The sequence below is a fragment of the Microcebus murinus genome, chromosome 16 (assembly GCF_040939455.1).
Source record: "Microcebus murinus isolate Inina chromosome 16, M.murinus_Inina_mat1.0, whole genome shotgun sequence".
Lineage (NCBI taxonomy): Eukaryota > Metazoa > Chordata > Mammalia > Primates > Cheirogaleidae > Microcebus > Microcebus murinus.
The window spans coordinates 13,597,836-13,620,904 of NC_134119.1; the positions used below are offsets into that span (position 1 = coordinate 13,597,836).

Sequence of the window (23,069 nt, forward strand, 5' to 3'; positions counted from 1 at the left end):
TCCCGCGCCTTAGGAGGGATTAGAATCAGCACGGGCCATCCCACCCGAACACCCCAAGAGCCCTCGTGTCTCGCAGAGACTAGGCCGTCGCCCCACTTTCGGGCTCAGAGGCTGCTGCGCGGGGCCCCGCGGGTGGCTCTGCGGCGGGCAGAGTCAGGACCTGAACCCCACCTTCGGGCTCAGAGGCTGCTGCGCGGGGCCCCGCGGGTGGCTCTGCGGCGGGCAGAGTCAGGACCTGAACCCAGGTAGCACTAGCCAGTGCCTCGAAACTCACATGGTCATTCGTTGTCGCCTCTCGGCAGGCGGGCGAACAGGGCCGAGAGGCTACGCGGGTCGCCGGGTCCCGCACCTGGGAAGGCGCCGCCGGGCTGAGCCCGAGGCCACGGCTGTCCTGGGCGGGCCGGCCCCGCTCCCCTGGTCCTTGGGGCCAACTTTTTCCAACTTTCCCGGGCCTCTCCGCCCAGTCCCCGGGGCGCAGGCACCACCCTTGTCCTCCGGGAGGAGCAGGAGGGGCGGGACCCCGAGGGCAGTCGCCTCCCCGGACCCTCCCCCAGGCTTTAAGCGCGCGGCCGGGCGCGCGGCGCGGTGGCCGGCGCGGCGGGGCGATCGCGCGGATGGCGGCGCTGGCGGCGGCGGCCGGGAAGGTGTGGAGCGCGCGGCGGCGGCTGGTGCTGCTGCTCACGCCGCTCGCGCTGCTGCCCGCGGTCTTCTTCCTCCCGCCCAAGGTAACGCCTCCTCCGCCCGCGCCCCGGCCCGCCGCGGGCCTCTCCTCCCAGCCCGCGCAGGCTCCCCGACCCTCCTCTCCTTCTCCCCGCACCTGCCCCGGCCGCCGCGAACCGCTTGAACCCTCTTCCCCTCCCCGTGGCCCCTCGGAGCCCGAGGCTCACCCGGCCTCCTGGGTCTTCTCGCCCGAGCGGGAATGATTCTCTTCTGAGCTCTAGCTAGGTGCTTGGTGCTGTGGTGCACGTTTCGCTGGACAGTCACCATGAACACATGATGCGTGCTAACCTGTGTGACCTGGGGCAAGTCCCTTAACCTCTCTGAACTTCATTTACTCATATGTTAAAATGGGGGCAGCGGTAGTGCCAACCCACAGGGCACTGGCGAATATAAATGAGGCATTATACGTAAATCTCCTGGAACTAAGCCTGGTACACAGTAAGTGCCGAATAAGCACTGGCTGGTCTTTTTCTGCACCGGGCCCTTCCGTGATGGGGGCAGCCAAGATTCCGTGAGTGCGTGGCTTTTTGCCTTTTGTGCATCACCCACCTGATTCCATCCTTCCAACGCCCTTCAGAGGGGGATTATTTGCCCCATCTTCCATAGGAGAAAACCGATGCTCAGAGAGAGGAAGCGATTTGCTCAGAGTCACACAGCAAGTGACTGAGAGAATCCAACCCTGGTCTTTTCAGAATCCAGAGCCCAAGCTGTTTTCAGACTCTCGAAGAAAGTGATCCCTATGAGGTCAAAGGCTGCAGGTTGATGAGGACACCGGTGGGGGCTGGAGAGAGATGGCACTACAGTTCCCTGTGGGTCCCTCACCTGTGCCCGGACCACCCAGGGCACCATGAGCAAGCACTAGGCTTGTGAGACAAGGCTACTGCCAGGAAGTTGCTTCCCCATCCCTCACCGAGATAGTCAACGTTCACTTAAGTAAAAGCGAAAAGAAGGTGTAATTTAGTGGTGCGTCACTCGGCACCCATCGGCTGAGAGCAGGGGCAGCTGCCTGGAGGAAGGAGCCCTCCTGGGCCCAGGGAGTAGGAAGGTGGCATCAGATGGTTCCGAGGAGACTCAGAGCTGGTACACAGCAAGTTCTTTTGTGAGGAATTTTCTAAGCGATCAGACTTTCTTGACATGGAAGGGAACAAACAATAAATGATGGAATAAGAGGTAGGTCACCTTTTCAAACACCAGCCCATCCTGGGCCACTTGCTGACCTGCAGACCTTGGACCAACCTCCTTTCTTCTTTGGGTCTCAACTTTCTTCTCTGTAAAATGGAGCGATCACTGTGCTAGCTTCTGGGATTGGCGAGAGGGGTTGCGCAAGGCTTTGGGAACCGCGGTTGATGGAAGGATGGGTGGATCAGCCTTGACCGATTGTTGTCTCGGAGGAGGCCCAGGCAGAGCTCCAGGGAAGAAGGAATGGAGACACAGGGTCTCTATCCGCAGCAGGGGTTCTGATGGATTCTCGCTGCTCTGCCACCTAGCGAGGGCGTGAACCCCAAGTGTTCTAGGGCCTGGAGCGCATCCTATTTGAGGGGATCTCCTCAAGAAAAAGATACAGATTTACAAATATAAACTCCGGTACAGAACTTGGGAGAGGCTCTGAAGTTTAAGTTTCATCAGCTTCTTGGGGACTTCTTGTCCATATGACCCCAATGTGCGCGACCGGGTGGACGGAAGGGAGAGATGACAGCGAGTGCCCCTGTGACGCCCCCCTGCGATGGTGCCAGGCCCGATGAGGAAGGTGCTCTGTCGCCTGCTTAGCTCTTTCCCTGGGCGAGGCACCGTGCTGAGGGCTTGTCAGGAGTTGCCCGTATAATGTCCGCAAAGACCAGGGAGGCAGCTGCTGTTTGCATCCCTATTGGAAAGGGGGGGGGGATGGAAACTCAGCAAGGTTAGGTGACTTGCCCAAGGTCACACAGCAGGTACAGAGCCAGAATCGAGTCTATACTGCTAACGGCTGTGCCCAGCATGCTCTCCTTAGTTATCATTCTGTAAAAGCTGCCATGTGGGGACCCTTTGCGTGGCTCTAGATGTCACTGCCTTTTTAAGTGGCTGATAAACCAGGGCCTCCTCCAGGAGGCAGATCTGGCTGCTTGGAGCTATTGGCATGCCCGAAGCCCCTTGCCCGTATGGCAATAGTCATGTAATTATCAGTATCATATTCTCTGATCTTAAGAACTGACATGTTTCTCAACCTCATGTACAATATGAATAAAATGCATCCTTAGAAAACATTGCAAGTTTTGTTGATCTGTGACATACCTTTATTTTTTATTTTTTTGAGACAGAGTCTCACTCTGTTGCCTGGACTAAAGTGCCGTGGCATCAGCCTAGCCTACAGCAACCTCAAACTCCTGGGCTCAAGCGATCCTCCTGCCTCAGCCTCCCGAGTAGTTGGGACTACAGGCATGCGCCACCATGCCCGGCTCATTTTTTCTATATATTTTTTTAGTTCACCAATTAATTTCTTTCTATTTATAGTAGAGATGGGGTCTCGCTCTTGCTCAGGCTGGTTTCGAACTCCTGACCTCGAGCGATCCTCCAGCCTCAGCCTCCCAGAACGCTAGGATTACAGGCGTGAGCCACCGCGCCAGGCCTGATCTGTGACATACATTTAAAGCAAACACAGTGGGTTTGCTATGCACACAGAGCTTCAGGAGAATTCTTGTAATCTTAACCAGTCACTCGCTGTGACAGCCTCCCCAAGCAAAGGCTGGTGGTGTAACCTAGAAACATGCTCGCTATGCAAATGTGGCTTCAAGACAGATGTCCTCGGTGTCCACCCCCAGCCCCAACATCAGATTGCCACTTCTGAGCCTCTTCCACGTGAAAATTCTGGAGCTACCAATGCAGGTTGCATCGTACCTATCTATGGGTTCCTAAAAACTTTTGCGTAGTTGCAGATATATCAGATCGAGAAAGAAGTTGGAGATGTTTGGTCATTTGCCATTTGCTGGGTGGTTGAGTGAGGGACAGCCCCTTGTTGGGGCCCGGTTTTCCAGCCCGATGACAGCCACAGGCCGCTGCTGCTCTGATGTCCTGGGAGCCAGTGTGGCTGAGAGGGTTGGTCCTCGAGCTTCTGGTGACTGGTGAGCCATCTGCGGGGAGGCTGCAGTCAATCCACGGAGCGGATCCGGGAGGAATAATTCTTACATTATGGCCCCTGGCTCAGGAACGCTGTCAGCAGGGCTGAAAAGGAGTGGGCTGCCGCTCTGGAATGCGGTGGCTGCCATCCCCAGTGCCACCGGGGTTCCTGGCCCTTGCTGTGAAGAGTGCCCGAGGCTCAGGAAGGCAGGGTGCTGTCCAAGGGACCACCTCAAAGTTTTCCAAGAATGGCCATCTCAAGGGCTGGAGATATGGCCGGGTGGCCTTAGACAGCTAGTGGGCACAGATGGGGCTGTGATGACGGGCTTTGCAAAGAAGCACCCGCCCCATATGTTTGCAGAGAAGTCTTGCCCCCTTTCCCATCTTGTACCCACCAGAGAAAACAGAGCAGGCCTGACAATCTGGCCAAGATGAGTTCTTAACAGTGGGTGCTCGACTCTAACGTGGCTTTCAGGAGGAAGAGTCTGGGGATATTCTAGGCAGGGCTGCTGCAGAGGGTTGTGCAGGTTGTGCACTGCACAAGGGGTCTTGAGGAGGCAAGAACCAACCTGAACTCCACATGCTGAGCTGTGCACCCTGTGCAGGGCTGGATCCACTTGAGGAACGGCCTCCTTTTCTAAGTTGCGCAAAGGTGTCACATGGGCTAGCTGCAGACTCGTTCTGGGGTGGTAATCTTTTAAGGGGATGGTAGGACACCTTTAAGGTCAGAGGCCCACTTTCTTGCCTCTGCCTAATCATGAGCAGGTGCGTGACCAGGAAATGGTCCTTTCGTTCCCAGTGTGGAGGCTTTGGCATCAGAACTGGATTCTCACTCCACATACTTGCTCTGTGACTTTGGGCGAGTCATTTTACTTCTCTGGCCAAGTCATTTACTACTTACCTCAGTTTCTTCACTTAGGATATTGCCATAATATCATATTCCTTCCTGGTTGCATTTGGGTTCAATGAAATAACACATTATGCCTGCACTATAAATTCATGCTTTTCAATTTAATGCCCAAGGTATATTTTAGCTCTCCCATTTTGCAGATGAGAAAACTGAGGCTCAGAGAAGTTAAATGATGAAAAGAGTATAGGGCTTAGAACTGGGCACACCTAGGTTTGGGTCTTGGCTTTGAAACCATGGAACAGGGGAGCCTGGGTTGCAGACTTTGAATTTATGAGCCTCAGTTTCCTCATTTGTGAAGTGGGGAGGACTCACACCCTCCCACAAAGGGCTGTTATGAAAATTAAGAGAAGATACAAAAGTCCGGCACAGCGTCTAGTACATAGTGGGTGTTTATAATAACTCAATAGCCACACATCTCTCCCACATTTGCAGATGCTTTTTATATGCTATTTACATCGTAGCTAATCTATGCTTCACACTGGCCTTAAGAAGTACCAACAACGATCGTCCCCATTTTTTACAGATGTGGCAAGTGAGGCACAGAGAAGTTAAGTAATGTTCCCGAGGTCACACAGCTACTAAATATTACTTTGATCACTCCTCCCCCTCTCTTGGTCCTGGGTTTTGGAAGACAGGGTAGGCCAACTTTTAGAGAGTCTTCCCCTAATAAGAGTCTCTCAGAAAACACCCGTGAGTCAGCCTCCATGGATCCAGCACTTTCTCTGGCTAGACACTGCCCAGTGCTTTCAACTTGAGTCGTCTCGTTGAACCTCAGAGAGCTCAGACATGGAATTTGCCCACGTGTACCCCAAGCTGGAGTGGCATCTGGTTTGATTCTGCACATCACCCACTTAATTTTTGCCAGCTCTGCTCACCCACTCAGTATTATTTACTTAATTATATTCCTATTATTTACCTAAGTTTTCTACATTAATGCCTTATAGCCCCCCCTCCCTTTGTAAAAAACTTAAATACAATGACTGAAAAGGAGATTTTATGTTGGTACCATGTGCGGAAAACCAGGATCATAAATGATTAATAGAAGAAAACTAGTAATAAATAAATATTTAATGGTTAATTCTGACTGTGCACTGCTACCTACTTGAAGCCCAGGCAGGGCTTTAGACCTGCCCTCTCTTTGTGACAAAAGGAGGGAAATCATTAAGTGAGGCGTTAAGGACAAGCTAGTACCAAACTTTGTTTTGGAAATAATGTGAAGGAAAAAAAGAATTAGACAGGCAGTAACCTCAGTGTGTGATCCAAAGTCTTCTGGGATTGACCTTTTACGCCTCAAGGAGTGTTGGACTTGTGGCTTGGGTCAGCGCCTTGTCCGGGCATCCGTGAGGTTGGCTGCCAGCCCCAGCGCCTCAGTTTCCTCATCTGTATCCAGATGGCCTTCTTCCCACCATGGTGCTGGGCGGGCTGTTAGGCAAAGGAAGTCTCTGGCATGCGGTCAGCTGTGGTCAGCTGAACAGTGACGCGCCAGAGATGTCCAGTGTCCTACCCCCCGAATCTGTGCGCGTAACCTTATGTGGGAAGAGGGGCTTTGTGGACGTGATCGGGTGAAGGGGCTTGAGATGGGAGGAGTAACGTGCATTATCCTAGTGGACCCAGCGTCATTGCAAGGTTCTGTATAATCGGGATGCAGGAGGAGTCAGAGTCAGAAGGTGGTTTGATGATGGGAGCAGAGGGAGAGAAAGCAATGGGTTGTGCGGCCATGAGGCAAGGAATGCAGGAGGCCCCGGAAGCTGGGACGGGCAAGGAACTGTATTCTCTTCTGGAGCTTCTGGGAGGAACCAGCCCGGCCACCTTGCCCCTAGTTAGCCCAGTGAAAGCGATTTCAGACTTCTGACCTCCAAAACTGTAAAAGAACACATTTGTGTTGTTAAAAGCCATTGCGTTTGGGGTAATTTGCTAGAGCAACCAGAGGCAATGGACACACGGCAGAACAGCGCCACCAGGTTCCCCCAGGAAGCAGTTGGGAAGTTTAGCCTTGTGTCTGCCTCTGAATTCCAGAGGACTAATCGCCCATCAGCCACAGATGTGTCCCGCCCTGGGGGCCTCTCGTGCCCTGGATGCAAAGCCCGGTTTGGTGAAAAAGGTCCAAGCTTTGGGCTTAATTGGATATGAGTCCATCTCTGGCCTCTGCCCCGATGAGTTGCATGATTCAGAAAGTCGTCGTCTCTCTGAACCTGTTTCCCCATCTGAGAAAATGGAGCTCTCCTTACTTCTTTCTTGGCAGAAACTAGAAAACACGATCCTTGCAATCTCCCGTGCTTTTCTCCTTTCTCACTACGCTTCAGCCTCACGGGCCTTCTTTTGTTTCTTCAAACCTGCCAAGCTTGCTCCTGTCTCGGGGCCTTTGCACTTGCTGTTCCCCTGGCACACTCTTGCGCCTGGTCTTCCGTGGCTGGGTGCTTCTCGTCATTGAGGTCTTAGCGCCATGGTGCCTCCTCCTAGGAGTCCTCCTTGATGACCCCTTCTTAAGCACACTTGCCCTCCTCCCCCCACACATCACTCTCTAAAACAGCTTCCTGTTTCGTTTCCTTCATGGCATTTGTCCTGCTCTGCAAGTGTCATTCTTTTGTTCAGCATCTGCCTGTCCTGCTACGCTATGAGCAGCGTAAGGGAGGGCCCATGTCTGTCGCGTTTTCTGCAGCACCCTCAGAACTCAGATCAGTGACTGGCACACAGTAGGTGCTCAATAAGCAAACGCAGAATAAATGAATTTGGACTTGAACCCAGATTCTGATTTTAGAACACGCTTACCTTCTAAAAGCCCAGCTGCTTCCCGATTGGTGGAAGGTTTGAGCAGGAATCAGTATTTCCAGCCTTTTCTTTTTTGAGCTGGGAAGACTGAGGCCCAGAGGGGACGTGGAGGGACTTTTTCCAGCCTCTCCCAGCCAGGTGGTCCCAGATCCCTCGTCTGTGTCCCCTACGTGCCTTCCCCACCAGGTTTGACCCGCCCGTCGCCCGTCCCCCACGTGGTGTGCAGACCCGCTGGCCCGAGAGCAGTTCCTCTGAGGCCTGGCCAACTTTCCGCTTTCCCGGAGCTCCTGCCAGGTGTGTAAACAGGCCGGCGGGATTCCTGGCGCTGCGGTGGGGTGCAAGATCGTGTTTCCTGACCCCACTCTGCAGGACAGTGCCCTCTGCGCTGATGAGCAGGATTTTCTGACACCCCCAGACCTTGAAGACACAAAGTCAGCACCCTAGCTAGGGCCGGACCCGGCCGGGGCCTGGAACAAGCCACACGCACGTGCCCGAGCTGCACTCTCCAGCTGGGGTGCAGCAGGGCCTTGGGCAAGAGCCACACAAAGCCACACCGCCTCCTGGCAAGTCGCTTCCCTTCCCAAGCCTCAACTTCCTCCCCTGCAAAGTGGGCATGATGAAACTCACCTGCTGGGAAGACTTGAAGGCGCCCGACACATAGTAGGTGCTCAATAAAGGATCGCCGCGGTGACTATTTGCAAAATAGGGACACTTGCTCTCTGTCTGCTCGTCCCTGAAATCCACATGAGGAGGGGTGGCCAGTGGAGACGTGCGTGTTGTGGGGGGCGGCGCCCATACACAGAACAGAGCAGCGAGCCCCAGCCAGAAAAAGACATTAAAGTAGGCCAGGGAGGCCCCCACAGCCCGGCCCTGCCAGCCAGCCTGGGGGGTCCTCTCCCCCGAGTTTTGCTCTACTCCCCTTTGGGGTTCCTCGTCAGCAGTCTGGGCTCAGAGGGGGATTTGATTTCAGCTGTATTAAGCATCCCCATGGGAAAGTGCTGGTCCCCGGGAGGCTGCAGGAAGTGAACTCAGCTTGTCCATGTCCTGGGCCACATGCCCCGTTCATGCTCTCTCCTCTGTCCCCCAAGAGACCTCGTAAGGACCACAGCTAATGCCTCTCTAGCACCTGCCAGGTGCCAGGCATGGTTCTAAGTGCTCGAGATCTGCTCGTTAGCTCATTTATACTCATCGCGGCTCGTGGGGCAGGTGTGCAGATGAAGAAATCGAGGCACGGAGTGGTTCCGGCACTGGCCGAAGCTCCCGCAGCTGGGAAGCGGCCGAGACGAGATCCAAACCTCAGCATTCTGGCTCTGGAGTCTGTGTTCTCAGCCACGCTGTCTGACCCAGGGGTGAGGACCCATTTCTCAGATGAGGAGGTCAAGACTCTGAGAGCTGAAGCCACTTGCCTAGCACCTCAGAGCCAACAAATGAGCAGTGGGGCTGGCATGTGAGCCCAGGTCTGCCCTGTTGAGAACCCACGCTCCCTCGTGGTTCAGTGGAGGCCAAGGGGAAGGGAGCGATTGTGTTCGATGGAGCAGGGGACATCAAGGAAGGCTTCCTGGAGGAGAGACATGCCATTCAGACACTGGAGCAGGAGTCTGGAAGTTTCAGCTCTCTGAAGGTTGGATGTTACGGAGAGAACGAACATAGTCGTTAGTTAGGTCAAGTAGGGTGCGTAAGAGCTTGGGCTCAGCTGCTTGGGTTCAAATCTTGGCTTTTTAACCAACTGTGTGACCTTGGGCCAGTTTCTCAACTTCTTTGTACCTCAGTTTCATCTGTAAAATGGGTATGATTTTAACAGCTGATGCTTGTAGAGAGCTCAAGAAAATGTTGACCTCCTTCATGGACAGAGCACCCGCTGTGTGTTGGCTCTAAGGAGATGCTTCACCTCGGTGGTTCTCGAGCAGGTTTCCTCCCAGGCGGCATTGGCGACTGGATTGTCACGACTGGGCTGGGCGCTACTGGCAGCTAGGGGCAGGGACGCTGTGGGACGGCCCCTGCAGCAGGGAATCCTCAGCCCCAACTGCCCGCGGGGCCAAGGCCGAGAATCCCCCTGCCCTGAGCGCATCCGTCCCTTTGATCTCCGACAGCCCTTCTCAGCAAAAGGTCCCATTTTGCCGATGCGGAAACTGAGGCCCAGAGAGGGGAGTGCCTGCCTGTGGGCACGCAGCCTGGCAGGGTGCTCCGGGTGTGACGAGAGCTCTCCTGGCCCCAGGCCCTCTCAGAGCCGGACGGGCTGCCGGTGCCCTGGGAAACGACAGTGGAAGCCCTGGTCCCCTCCCCTTCCCATGACTCCCGCAACTTTCTCTCTTGACAAGCTGAGCGCTGGCTCTGGGGCCCGAGGGAGAGGGGCGGCGTGAAGGAAAATCCTTCTTGCTTCTTTTAGCGCTTTCCTGCCCCTGAACCCCCTCGGCCTTCTCTGGAAAGGGCTGGAACCAGTCAGCAAGAGTCGTGGTGGCCGCGTCCGGACACGGTGCAGGCGGTTTGCCGGGAAGCGAGTCCTGCTCTGCCGGTGTGTGGGGCCGCGGGGAGCCCAGGCCTGGGGGAGCCCGCCGAGCCCCCGCCCCCTCCCGTTGCAGAGCTCGGGGCGCTGCCCCCGTTCTGAGAGGCCATCTGGCCCCACCAAGCCGGACGTCCATCTGGAGCACCGGCTCCGTGTCCGCTCCTGTCGTCTCTCCTGCTGTGGCGCCTGGCCCAGACCTTGGCCTGCCTGCCCTGCAAAGCGGGCCTGCCTGCCCGGCCGGCGTGTCCCCAGAATGACTTTCTGTGGGGTGCGGGTGGGCAGGGACAGCATCGTGAGCGCCCGAACTCCAGCACTGGCTTCCTGGCTGGCTGGCTTACTCCCCCGCGCCCTGGCTGTGTGACCTTGGGCAGGTTACTTAGCCCTTCTGTGCCTCGGTTCCCTCCTCTGTGAGATGAGAGTACTGACAGAGCTTACCACATGAGAATGCTGTGAAGACTGGTTCAAACACCCCGAGTACTCGGGGTACACCAGGCATGGGACAGGCACTGGTAGACGTTGGCGACTATCATTACTATCGCTGTTTGCACTGAAATGAGCCGTGGATCTGGGTCTGGACGTGCGCTATGCGGGGTGAGGCTTGTTCCGATCCTCTTCGACGCCCCCGGCCCCACTGTGCGGACTCTTGGGTTCTCTGAGCCTCCATCCCCTCCCCCGTGAAACGGAACAAAGCTCAGCTCCGGGGGCTGCTGGGGGATTAAATGAGATGATGCTTCCTCAGAGAAAGCCTCAGTGAGGGTTCCCTCGGCATTCTTATTCTTGGCCAGAATCCCGGGGCCCCAGGGGCGTGAGAAGTGAGGGACGCAGACAGCAGAGGCTCCTTGTCACATGGGGCTTGGAAGTGCCACAAGCCGGGCAAGGGGCAGGGCCTGCTTCCCCAGCAATGCCCTCCCAGGTGCAGGGTGGCCGGGGCTGGGTGGGATGACAGTAAGTAGTAGAGGATTGGAAACACCGAGGGGTCACACCCCCGGCGCTGGAGGAGCATAGGGTGTGGGCGTGGGTGACCCAGGCTGGATCCGGGTTTGGCTGAGCACTTGCTCTCTGAGTGGAAGCAAGGACTTCCCTTGCCTGTCCCGTGTCCCACCCGTCTCTCGGGGCGTGGCCAGGAGCCAGGGAAACCAAGGGCTTTGCAAACTGTAAAGCACCCTGCAAATAGCAAGCACAAGTAGGGACCTGGCCCATCTTGCTGCCCAGTGTACCCCAATACCTGGCACACACTAGGTGCTTAATCAACATGTCCTGAATGGACGTGGAATCAAAACAGCTATTTTCTCAGGGTCCCATCTGTGCTGGGCTCTCCACAAGGGATTGATGCAGCCAATACAGAAGTATTAATTGAGCACTTGTAGGCACCAGCCATTATCCCGGGGCCATGGCAGTGAACCCATCAGTTACAAGTCCTTACACTTGTGGAGCTCACAGTCTGGAGAGGGAGACATAAAACAGAAAAACAAAACAAAACAAAAAAACCCCTAAAAAACAACTGGCTAAGTAAGTAAGATCTATAGTCTGTCACATGACAATACGTACCATCGAGAACAAAACCAGAGCGGAGGGGTAGGGAGGATGGGATGGCGGTGCCGTTTCAGAGTCAGGAAGGTTTCTTCAGAAAGGGGGTGTGGGAACACACAACCAGGGGACACTCAAGCAAAGACCTGAAGGAGGTGAAAGAGCAAGCCCCGAGCATTGGTAAAGGAAGAATATTCCAGGCAGAGAAAACAGCAAGTGCAAAGGTCCTGAGGTAGGAACATGGTGGGTGTACAGGAAACAGTGCGTGATCATCCTTGGTCCTCACGGCAGCCCTTCCCAGGAGACTGAGTCCTGGTCCCCTGGCACATCCCACCCCAGTGCCTCCAGGTGGGGACACTTCCAGCAAAAGAAAGGCCTCCAGTTGGCACCAGCCCTGCAAAGGCGAGGGAGGGGCTGTCAGGAGAAGGGGGAGGTGAGGGAGCCCCGAGGGGGGCTTCAGAGGCACCCCTGCCCCCGTTCCGTGCTGGGAGCTGAAGGAACCCCCTGGATAGATGGAGAGACTGAGGGCCACAGAGAGGAAGGAGCTGCCCAAGGTCACACCATGAATCAGCTTCTTGTCCCAGAACCACGTGTCTGTCCTCCTCGGGCTGGGGGAGGCCGCAGGGCTCCCGTGCCCGGCGCGGCGCCCCGCACCCCACCCACCTGCCAGGCTCATGAATGTGCAGTGAGGCCTGGGCAGCCGCAGGGTGTGAGCCGCCCCAGGAACACTTTTAATGAGTGGCTCCAGGAACTTGAACTTGTCACGACATCTACTAATGAGTCCAGGGTCTAATGCTCTCCACTCCGGGAAAGGGGTGGGGAGAGGAGGTTGGCTGGGTCCTGAGAGCTCCTGGGGCAGGTCCCTCCTCACCTCCTCTCCTCTGGCCCCTGTTGAGTGTCTGGGTCAAAGGACCACAGGTGGCCCCTAACTGCCTTCTCAGAGTGTTTTCAGGTGTGGGAGAAGGTTGGGAGGAGCCCTGGTTGGAAATAAGAGACGCGACCTCTGGGCTGCCTCAACTACTTCCCTCTGCACCACCCTGGGCCAGTGTCTGGCTTAAGCCTCTGTGCCTCAGTCTCTCCTTCCAGAGAATGGGCACACCACAAGCAGCTCAGACCCAGAGGGGATGTGGAAGTGCCTGCAGAGCACTTGCTGCTGAGTGTCTGTCCCTTCATGTCCCCCAGGACAAGCTACTAGAGCATGTGACAGCTAAAGACACGATACCTGCAAAGGACTCAAACTGGCCCCTGCACATAGCAAGTGCTCAGTAAACAGCAGCTGTTACCGACTAGGGCCCTGGGGTCAGCCCCCCGGGGTGGCATCACAGCTTCGTCCCTTGCTAGATGCACGCGCACGGACGAAGACGTTGCCAAACCTCTCCGTGCCTTAGGTGTCATTTCCAAACAGGGTGGCTGTGACGCGCAGGTGTGCCAGAAGGCACGGCCCGGTGGCCAGTGTGCAGTGAGCCCTTGGTCCGTGGGAGCTTCGTCCTCCTAGTCCACTGCTGGCGTTGAGGCAGAGTGACCTGAGCCACGGGAACCTGAGCCACCCGCTAACAGCAGCTGTCACTGCTCCCTGGGGCGGCGGGTGGACTGTAGCAAGGGCATCTGCAGCGCGGCGCCTGGCATGCAGTAAGTGCTCAATGCACGTAGCTGTCTTGAGTGGCAGTGGGATGGCTCCGGGGCCTTGAGGCAGGGCAGCCCCCGAGGCGGGGGGAGAAATGCCACGTGTGGCAGGGCTGCCAAAGCACGGCCACATCCACGTGCCCTCTGATCTCCCTCCTGGCACTCCCTGGGGGGGCCTCGAGTACGCCCTCGCTCAGACGGAGGCAGGCAAGGCCCGCTGGGCTGGGTTTGCAGCGGACTGCGTGGACCGTGTGGCCTTGTTTCCCTGAGCCTCGGCGGGCTGGCCCCTTCCTGCCAAGTGCAGGCCTCGTGCCCAGCTGATGCTTGGCCTGCTTGGCAGAGAGGGGTTCTCTTGGGTTTCTCCCTTCCTGCCAGGCTGGCTCCTTTCCCCAGGCGAGCCATGCGTGCGCTCCACGCTCCTTTCCTTTCCGGGTCCAGGTCTGCGTGGCGCCTGCAATCGCTACCCTCATCCCCAAATGGCACAGCCAATCCCCAATGGCATTTCCTGTTTGGAAATGACAACTAAGGCACGGAGAGGTTTGGCAACGTCTTCGTCCGTGTGTGTGCATCTAGCAAGGGACGAAGCTGTGATGCCACCCGGGGGGCTGACCCCAGGGCCCTAGTCGGTAACAGCTGGTGTTTACTGAGCACTTGCTATGTGCAGGGGCCAGTTTGAGTCCTTTGCAGGTATCGTGTCTTTAGCTGTCACACGCTCTAGTAGCTTGTCCTGGGGGACATGAAGGGACAGACACTCAGCAGCAAGTGCTCTGCAGGCTTCCACATCCCCTCTGGGTCTGAGCTGCTTGTAGTGTGCCCATTCTCTGGAAGGAGAGACTGAGGCACAGAGGCTTACAGATCGTTGAGATAAAACTTCTAGTGTAAAAGGACAAGAAATGGGTACAAAGTAACATTGCCCGTGAGTAGTAGATAACATATGATAATAATATATGTAAGTGTGTATATATACCGGTATATATACATAGCTTACTCTGTGTCATGCCTTGATCCCAGCACTTTACTTATGTGAACTTATTTAATCCTCCCAACAATAACTCCATGAGGTTGAAATTCTTATCCTATTTATTATCGTCACCCCCATTTTACAGATGAGGAAACTGAGAAACAGTTAAGTCCTTTGCTCTAGCAAGTGGTAGAGGCAGGATTCGAACCCGGGCACTCTGGCGCAGGATGCCAAGCTCCGAACCCGTAGCTCCTCCTTTCCTGGCATTGGGTCCAGACCTCAGCCCCCATCTCCCAGCTCCCTGTCCACTGCTCTTCCCGCTGATCCTGACAGCTCCTGCTTCTCGGGGCTGGCCGTCTTCCAGCCATTGTCCCCTGTGGCGACTCTGCGATGTCATTGTTCCCGTGCTATCCACGAGCAAAGTGAGGCTCAGAATGGGGAAGCGACTTGGGCAAGGTCACACACACCGTCGTGAGGGCCTGAGCTGCGATGCTTCAAACCGTGCGTGGCTCTGGAGGCTCCAGCCCCGGGCTGGACACAGTGAGGAGATGCGGTGGGGACTAAGGCTTCACTTCTGCTCTGTTGGAGTTCAGAGTTCAGAGCTTCACAGCTCCAGCCCTGAACACTCTTGGGGAGCAGGCCCCTTGCAGGCAGCAGCAGGGCACCGCCGTGGGCAGCTGGGCCCAGTCCTGCTCCCCAAAGGGCTGGCCAGCCAGCTCTCTGCCCAGCTCGGAACAGCCAGTACCTGCCAAGAGCCTGGTCATAGCCAGCGCCCTGGCAAAATGCCAGCTGCAGCCCAGTGGGGAGCTGGCGCAGGGGGAGGAGGACAATGGTGGTTCAGACGGTGTCCCCAGAGCTCCTGCCCCAGGCCCTGGAGAGCAGACCTTTCTCATTCTTTCCTTTCCCGAGCGAAGGGGGCAAGCTTGGGGGCAGTGGGAGAAAAGTGCCTTGCGTCTGCCTGGAAATCATTCCCTAGCTCAAAAATTAACCACCTGACATGGCATTTTCTCCTCCTCCCCCGCCACCGCTGCAGACTTTAATCCCAGTGGTAATGTCCTGGCTAAGCCCCAGAAGCTGGGTTTCAAGGCTTCCTGCAAGGAAACCGGGGCCTGGAGAATGTGTCTGGGTTGGGACCATGACCAACCACCCCAACCCTACCCTGTCCTTGCTCCCAACCAAGGCAAGGACCCGGGAGCCCAGCAAGCGGCCTGGAGAGCAGGACTGAACGAGGCTCACTGTCAGGTTTGCCCACGTGCCAGCCCAGCTCCCAACTCCTGCTGCCCGATAAACCCAGGGTGCAGTGGTCTTCCAATGAACTGAGATAAAGCCAGTCCTTGTTGTGTACAACCTACCTCTGACTTGCTGTGTGACCTCAGGCAAGCCACTTTCCTTCTCTGGGCAACCATTTCCTCCGTTGTGCTAGGGGTTAGATTGGGCCAGGTTTTCTCAACATTGGCACATGGACACTATTGGGAACAAACAATTCCTGACTGTGGACACTGCAGGATGTTCAGCAGCATCTTTGATCTGTATTCTCTAGATGCCACTAGTCATGATAATCAAAAATGTCCTCTGTGGCACAAAATCACCCTCTGTTGGGAACCACTGGATTAAATGATCTCAGCTTCATTCTGGCTCTCATATTTTAAGATTTAAGAACAATATTTCTGCCGAGTGTGGTGGCTTATACCTGTAATTCCAGCACTTTGGGAGGTTGAGGCAGGAGGATCATTTGAGGCCAGGAGTTCAAGACCAACCTGAGCAACATAGTGAGACCTGCCCCATGTCTCTAAAACAAATAAAAGTAAAAATGAAAAATAATTAGCCAAGCGTTGTGGCACATGCCTGTAGGCCTAGCTACTTGGGAAGTGAAGGCAAGAGGATTGCTATGATCGTGCCACTGCACTCCAGCCTGGGTAACAGAGTGAGACCCTGTCTCTAAAAAATAAGAAAAAGAAAAAGAAAAAAACAACAGTATTTTTGAAGCCTAGCTTTAAGAAATTAAATTTATATTATTATAATAATGTTATATATGATTAATCATAACAAAATATAATAGCTCATATTTATTGAATATTCCCCAAGTGTCAATCACTGGGTCGGTGGTTAACTTATATATTCCATAAATCCCTCTCTAAGGCAGGTACTGTTACAACGCGTCTACGGCATGCAAGGAAACCAAGAGTGAGGAGAGTTAACTAACTGGCTCAGGACCAGCAGCTAGAATGTGAAGAATCAGGTCTTGAATTTAGGCTTGTTTCCAAAGCCCATGTTGTTTGTATTGTGCATGTTTGTTGCAGAAAGATTAGAAAATACAGATATACAAAAAGAAACACTGTAGTCTCTGATGACATGATTACTGGGTGGAAGGCACTTACGGTTTCAGTTGGTAGAATGAAGACTTTTCTGTTCCATTTACTTTTCTGAAGAAGTATGAAAATAGCCCCAAAAGGCAACTAAAAGAGAAGAAAAGACCATGTTTGATGAAAGCAGGAAAGACCCCAGTGTATGCAAAAGAACTGACAATGGTCGTGGGACTTGGACCAAACTGCAGAGGGAAACCAAGAGTGGCACACGCTCCTGCAGAGCGTGGGCAGGTCACAGTTCTCCAGGAGTATTTTCTAACTCTAGGAGCATTTCCTAATACTGGCAAAGCCTGGGGCTCACACCTGGAGGAAGGATGTGACAGTGTAGAGTTCAGAGGAACTGAGTGAGGGGCTCCAAGATGCTTGGCAAGAAGCAGGATGTTGGGTGGCAGGTGGAAGAGAGACAGTGGCCAAGAAACAGATGAAAAAATGCTCAATGTCACTGTTCATCAGGGAAATGCAAATTAAAACCACAATGAGATATCACCTTACACCAATTAAAATGGCTTTTGTTAAAAAGTCTAAAAACAATAGATGCTGGCATGGATGCAGAGAGAAGGAATGCTGATACACTGTTGGTGGGACTGCAAATTAGTACAACCTCTACAGAAAACAGTATGGAGATTCCTCAAAGAACTAAAAGTAGTCCTACTATTTGATCCAGCAATTCCACTACTGGCTATTTACCCAAAGAAAAAGAAGTCATTTTTACCAAAAAATACCTGCCCTTATATGTTTATTGTAGCACAATTCACAATTGCAAAGATGTGGAATCAACCCAAGTGCCCATCAATTCATGAGTAAATTAATAAAATGTGGTGTATGTACACCACAGAGTACCAGATGAATTAATACCTTTGCAACAATCTGGATGGAACTGGAGACCATCCTCCTAAATGAAGTATTACAAGAATGGGAAAACAAACAAGTACTCACTATTAAATTGGAACTAACCGATGAGCACACGAGTGCACAGAAGGAAGTAAAACCCAGTGGAAAGCAATCAAGGGAAAGATATGTTTTAGTTTTGTTTCAGAGAAATTTTCTTCTATTAAAGATTCTAATATTGTTTTATTTTCTTCTTCAAGGGACACAAATTATGCAGATGTTGAATTTCCTTTGTCTTCCATATGGATTGATTTTTTGCTCATCCTTTCTTACTCTTTTTGTCCAGTTCATTTTGTTCAATCTTCTTTAGCCTGTATATCTTGTCCCTGATTATGTTTTTAATTTTCCCTCATTTTGCTATTTCTAATATAGCTTTGATAATAGAGCAGCTTTACTTTTCTCTTCCACTTACTTCCTGAGCACTGCTTTTTAAATATCCCTCTACTTGTTAATGTCTCTTCTTTGAACTTTTTGTTTCTTATTTTGATATTTGTTTTAGGAAGGTCATCATTTCTTTAATTTTTTTCATATTTCACAGAGAAATATCTGTTCAATAGTTTCTCCTACTTCATAACACAACTCTTCTAGTATTTATTCTTCGTTTCCTTTTTATTTTGTTTTTGTTCATTTTTTTTTTTTATTTTTTATTTTTTTTTTTTTATTCCAACAAAGCCTCCAGATATGTTCATTTTTTAAATTTCAGAATATTAAAGGGGTGCTAATGGTTTAGGTTACATGATCATTTTTGTAATGCTTGGGTCCTGGCTATAGGTGTGCCTGTCGCCCCAATAGTATTCATAGTACCCACTAGGTTGGTTTCTTCCCTTCCCCTCTTTCCCGTGGATTGAAAGAGCTTACTGTCTCCTAGAAAGAACTTACAGACATTAACAGAGACATATTATGGTAATGTCAGTGGACTTTAAGTTTAAACAAAACACCTTATAGATATCCAGGCAAAAAATTCAAGCGAGCTGTAAGGGAGAGGAAATCAGGCCGGCCTCAAATGTAGTAGTACAATAATTAAATATCTACTAAAATTCTCAAAGAATGTGTAACCCAAGAATTTTGCAGATATATCACTTTTGTATTCAGAGAATGTCTTCCTTTTAAGAATATTTTTCTTGGTTGTTGAAATTTAGAAAATTTAATTTAATTAAAATTTATTCATAACCTCATCCCTAAGATACTTTCCTGCCAAATGCATATTTTGAAATGCTTTTACCCTAATGGGATGCTCTGTGATGTAGACGTCCCAATATCATTATTCCCAATTTGCAAGTGAACAGACTTAGGCTCAGACTGTTCAGTGACTTGCCCCAAGAATTCAGTATCAAAACCATCATAGCCAGGCTTCCTGGCCCTCGGGCCTGAATTATCTGGAGCAGCTCTGTCCCACAGAACCTTCTGTGATGATAGAAATGTTCCATATCTGCTCTGTCCAAAATGGTAGATGCTAGTCACATGTGGCTGCTGAGCACTTGCAAGGTGGCCAGTGTCACTGAGAAACGGGAATTTTCTATTTCATTTGATTTCAATTAAAGTTAAATGCCACCCGTGGCCTGGGGCTCCTGTGTTTGGACAGCTCAGCTCCAGAGAGATCCTTGGCATTCTTTCCCCTTCTATGGCAGCTGACCCTGTCAGTCATCTCCGAGCCCTATCCTAGTTCTTCCACAATCTGGCCTTTAGGGTCAGATGGCATTTAGGGGCCAGCCTTCTTGCTTGTGACAGCTGACTTCTCTGGCTGTGGTCTCTGTAGGGCCTTGCTCTGAGTTCTCTCCGCTTCTAGAGGTTTTAGCAGAGCTGGGCTTCCAGAGGCAGAGGGGATAGGCTGGGAGCTGAATGAGTTTCACCCGGAGCCACTACCCTACCTGCCCTGGGCCTGCCCTACAAGCTTCCCTCTCCTGAAGCGAGCCTCTGGGCAGGACAAAGTGGTGAGGCAGCAAACTTCTCAGCCTGAGTTGACCCAGAGAATGAGTCTGCAAGATCAGACACCGCTCCCAACCTCTGAACTCCAGAAGTTAAAATTCAAAGGAACGGTGCCTTGGGGTCACGTGACATCATGCTGTTACCTTAATCTGCCCTTGAGAGATCAAAGGAAGCCTCCATTTTGCAAACATGAAGACTGAACCTCAGTGTGGCCACGTGGCTGGTCTGAGTTCACAAAACAGGGTCCCAGAGGCAGAGGTGGAGTGGCACTGCCATTGGTCAGAGTAAAATCATGGATCCACCTAGACTCCCCTCCAGGTTTCTGCTACTTCAAGGGTGCCCAGGACTGGGTCTGTGAGATCTACCTGCTCTTGTGCTCTCTCTGTGGTCCTGAAGAATTCCATTCTTCTCCCCAGACCTCAGTTTTTATAGCTGTAAAATGGGTATTTTTAAAAGGGATGTTTTTTTTTTAAAATGCAGCGTCTTAGGATCCCTACTAATCTGTCAACACCTTGAAATTATATTCAGTGTTATATATGTATAAGCACTTTTCTGAGTTTTTCATTAATTACTAAAGGCATCCGTGACTCCACCAATAAAAATCACTTAGATGGGAGGTTATAGATTGGTGACTAGGGAGACCAATATGGTTGGATACCACCTGCAGCTTATTTTTGGCTCACACTTTCCCTTTAATGAGCAAATCTTTTAAAACTGTAAGATTTCACATAAAAGCCCAAATCCAAGTGTCTCTTGAAGAACAAGGAGATCTGGCACCACGGGGGTGGGCACACATTCCCCATCTCAACAATCAGGGGAGCCGAGCAGCAGTTGTTGGGGGAGGGAGGGGGCTCTGGCCTCCCCCCTTCACCGCAGTCCCCGCCCCTCCCTATTGCCTTCACGGCACTGACACGCAATGACAGCCGTAAGTTGTCATGGAGCTGGGGCATTTTTCTCCTGCTAAAATAATGGTTTTCTGCACCCCAGCATTGTCAAAAGTGCAAATCAGACTTGAGAAAATGTTGTGGTTTTTTTTCATACCAGCCCACTTCGCTCATTGTCTCCTGCATTTGAGTATGTAATGCCTGATTTATATCGTTTATTCATTTAACAGATGTCTATTGAGGCCCTAAGATAGAGGTAAACAAAGATAGACACAGGCCCTGTTTGCATGGAGCTCAGGGTCTAGAGGGGGAGGAGAGAGATAATAAGTGGACAAACAAAAAACAAACTGCAGCTGGTGATAAGTGACAAGAATGAAGCCGGGGAATGTGGAGCAGACACTATCAACAGTGTGATCAGAGAAGGAGCCCCCAGAGAAGGGGGCTTTTGATGTGATGCTGAACTGCAAGGGGCCAGCCGGCCAGAGAGTGGCCAGGGGTGGGGCGGGGGTGCACCAAGAGGGCCAGGCAGGGGGCACCACAAGTGCAAAGACCTGGAGGTGGGACCGGCCGGCCTGTGGCCTGTTTGATCTGAGAGTCTTCCACTTAGCATGTTGCAGGCCTCCACTCTCTGTCCCCGCCTCCGAGCACCCTGGGAGGTTTGTGCTCTCTGAAAGTCAGTTCTGTCCCTAAAGCCTGGTTGGGGGTGGGGGTGGGGGAAGGAGGGGCAGAAGCATCTATTAATGCCCCACCAGATGTCTGGCATCGAGCTGGCAAATCTGAATCTGTCCACAGGGAGCTCACCCGGGGCAAGGAAGCTATTTGGGGTCACCCTGGCCCTGCTCCAACCCCTAACCAGCAAGGTAATGAACCACACTCTTGGTCCACTTACTGCCAAAGCCCCCGTGGGCTAATTCCTGCCATTTCCCTCGGGTCACCTACCTAGCGGATGCGTGCTGATCTGGGTGGAAAGTGGCCCCTCACTAAGGACTGATGTCGACCATCCTGGCAGGAGCACCCAGAGAGGGAGGAGAGAGGGGGAAGGAGAAAAAAAGAGGGTGGAGGTGGAGACAGAGGGAAGAGAGAGAACAGAAGACAGAAGAGAGCAGAGAGGGAGAATACAGGCCTGGCACTCAGCTTTTGAAAGGCAATGCTCGCCACCGGAATTTGACAACTCATCTTTCCTCCCATTTATATAACGTGTAGAATGGACACATTATGCAAAAGGACTCACAGGACGTCACCCTCAAAGCAGATGCATTCAAATGTGCATCACAGCTTCACTTGTAATAGCCCCCAACCGGAAGTAGTCCAAATGCCAGTTGGCAGGAGAACGCACTAAGAATTTGCTGCGTAGTCACAGAGTGGAATACGACTCAGCAGTGCAAAAGGACGGACCATGGACACGCGCTCCATGGATGCGTCTCACGGACACTTCACTGAGCAAAACAGCCAGACACAAAGGCACGTCCTGTTCTGTAAATTAAAGTCCCAGAACAGGCTGAAGAAACTGTGGTGACAGAAATCACAGCAGTGTTTCAGAGGATGCAGGGATCGCCCGAGAGGGCCAGGAGGGAACTCTCCGGGGAGATGGAAGGTCCTGCGTCTTGACTGGGGTGGTGGTTGTATGGGTTTATACATCTGTCAAGACTCCACTGACTGCGCACTTACAATGGACGCATTTTATCATATGTAAATTAGAGCTCGATAAAGCCAATTTCTAAAAAGTCCTGTTTATTTTTCTCTCCAGCTATTGCTCTAAAATGTTTTTTGGGGGGGGCAGTGGAGTTCTGTTCCTATCACTTGCACAAAACCCCCTGCAGACGTGTGCCTGTTTATATCACTCTTGAGAAGTAGTTAAAATCCTCCAGTTACTTTGATACACAAGCAGGGTCTCAAGTTGGATATTAGAATGGTCAGCTGCAGGTGACAGTGGAAATGAGGGACTTGGTTTGGAGTGAAATCTTCTCCTTGCCCCCTGGGGTGCTCTCCAGGCTGGAATCTGGGAAGGATGAGGGACAGAGGATCCTTGTCCCCCGTGTTCCTCCTTAAGATTCCACCTCTTCTTCCTCGGTTTCTTTCACCCACTGCGAGAGACGCCAGGTGAGCGTGTGACTGCCACTCCCCCCAGCTTCCCTTCACAGCGGACGTTTCCCTTGTGAGCATTGTAGGGGTCAGGGGACAAGAGGTCCCCCTTCTGGAAACACTCCACAGCCCTTCCCTTGGGGCGGACGTTCTTCTCTGGCTGGTCGCCTGCAGTCGCTGGTCTCCCACGGGTGGGGTCCCTTTTGGGGGTCCTGTGTCCCTTGGAAGCAGACTTCTCAGGCAGGATGGGAAGTGGCCTCAAGCTGAACTTCTCTCCTCATGACCCACACCTGGTCCTTGGAAACACATGGGCTTTTCCTCCTCGCGTCCTTGGAGTATTGGCCCCGCTGGGGTTGCTGGATAAAATACAGGATGCCCAGTTCCCTTGAATTTCAGATGAATAGAGTCCTTTTTTTTTTTTTTTTTTGAGACAGGGTTTTGCCAGGTAGAGTGCAGTAGCATCATCATAGTTCACTGCAACCTCAAACTCCTGGGTTCCAGTGATCCTCCTGTCTTAGCCTCCCTCCTTGGCCTCTTGAGTAGCTGGGACTACAAGTGCATGCCAGCACTCCTGGCTGATTTTTTTCTATTTTTGGTAGAGATGGGGGTCTCACTCTTGCTCAGGCTGGTCTCAAACTCCTGACCTCAAGCAATCCTCCTGCCTTGGCCTCCCAGAGTGCTAGGATTACAGGTGTGAGCCACCGCCCCCAGCCAAGAGTCCTTTTAAAGTACAAGTATATACCAAATATTGCATGGGAAATACTTATGCTAAAAAACTCATTTGCTGCTATTTATCCCAATGCTGATTGGACATCTGGGA

The 23,069-nt window shown here is 52.5% G+C and overlaps 1 protein-coding gene across 1 annotated transcript in view; it reads left to right on the forward strand.

Annotated features, from left to right (window-relative positions):
* Positions 1–590: 590 nt before the first annotated feature.
* Positions 591–23,069, forward strand: part of SLC13A3 (solute carrier family 13 member 3) — a 65,221-nt gene continuing 42,742 nt past the window's right edge. Inside the window, exon 1 of the mRNA XM_012743004.2 lies at positions 591–725. Coding sequence (XP_012598458.1) covers positions 615–725 — 111 coding nt within the window. The 5' untranslated portion in view covers positions 591–614. The remainder of the gene's footprint in view (positions 726–23,069) is intronic.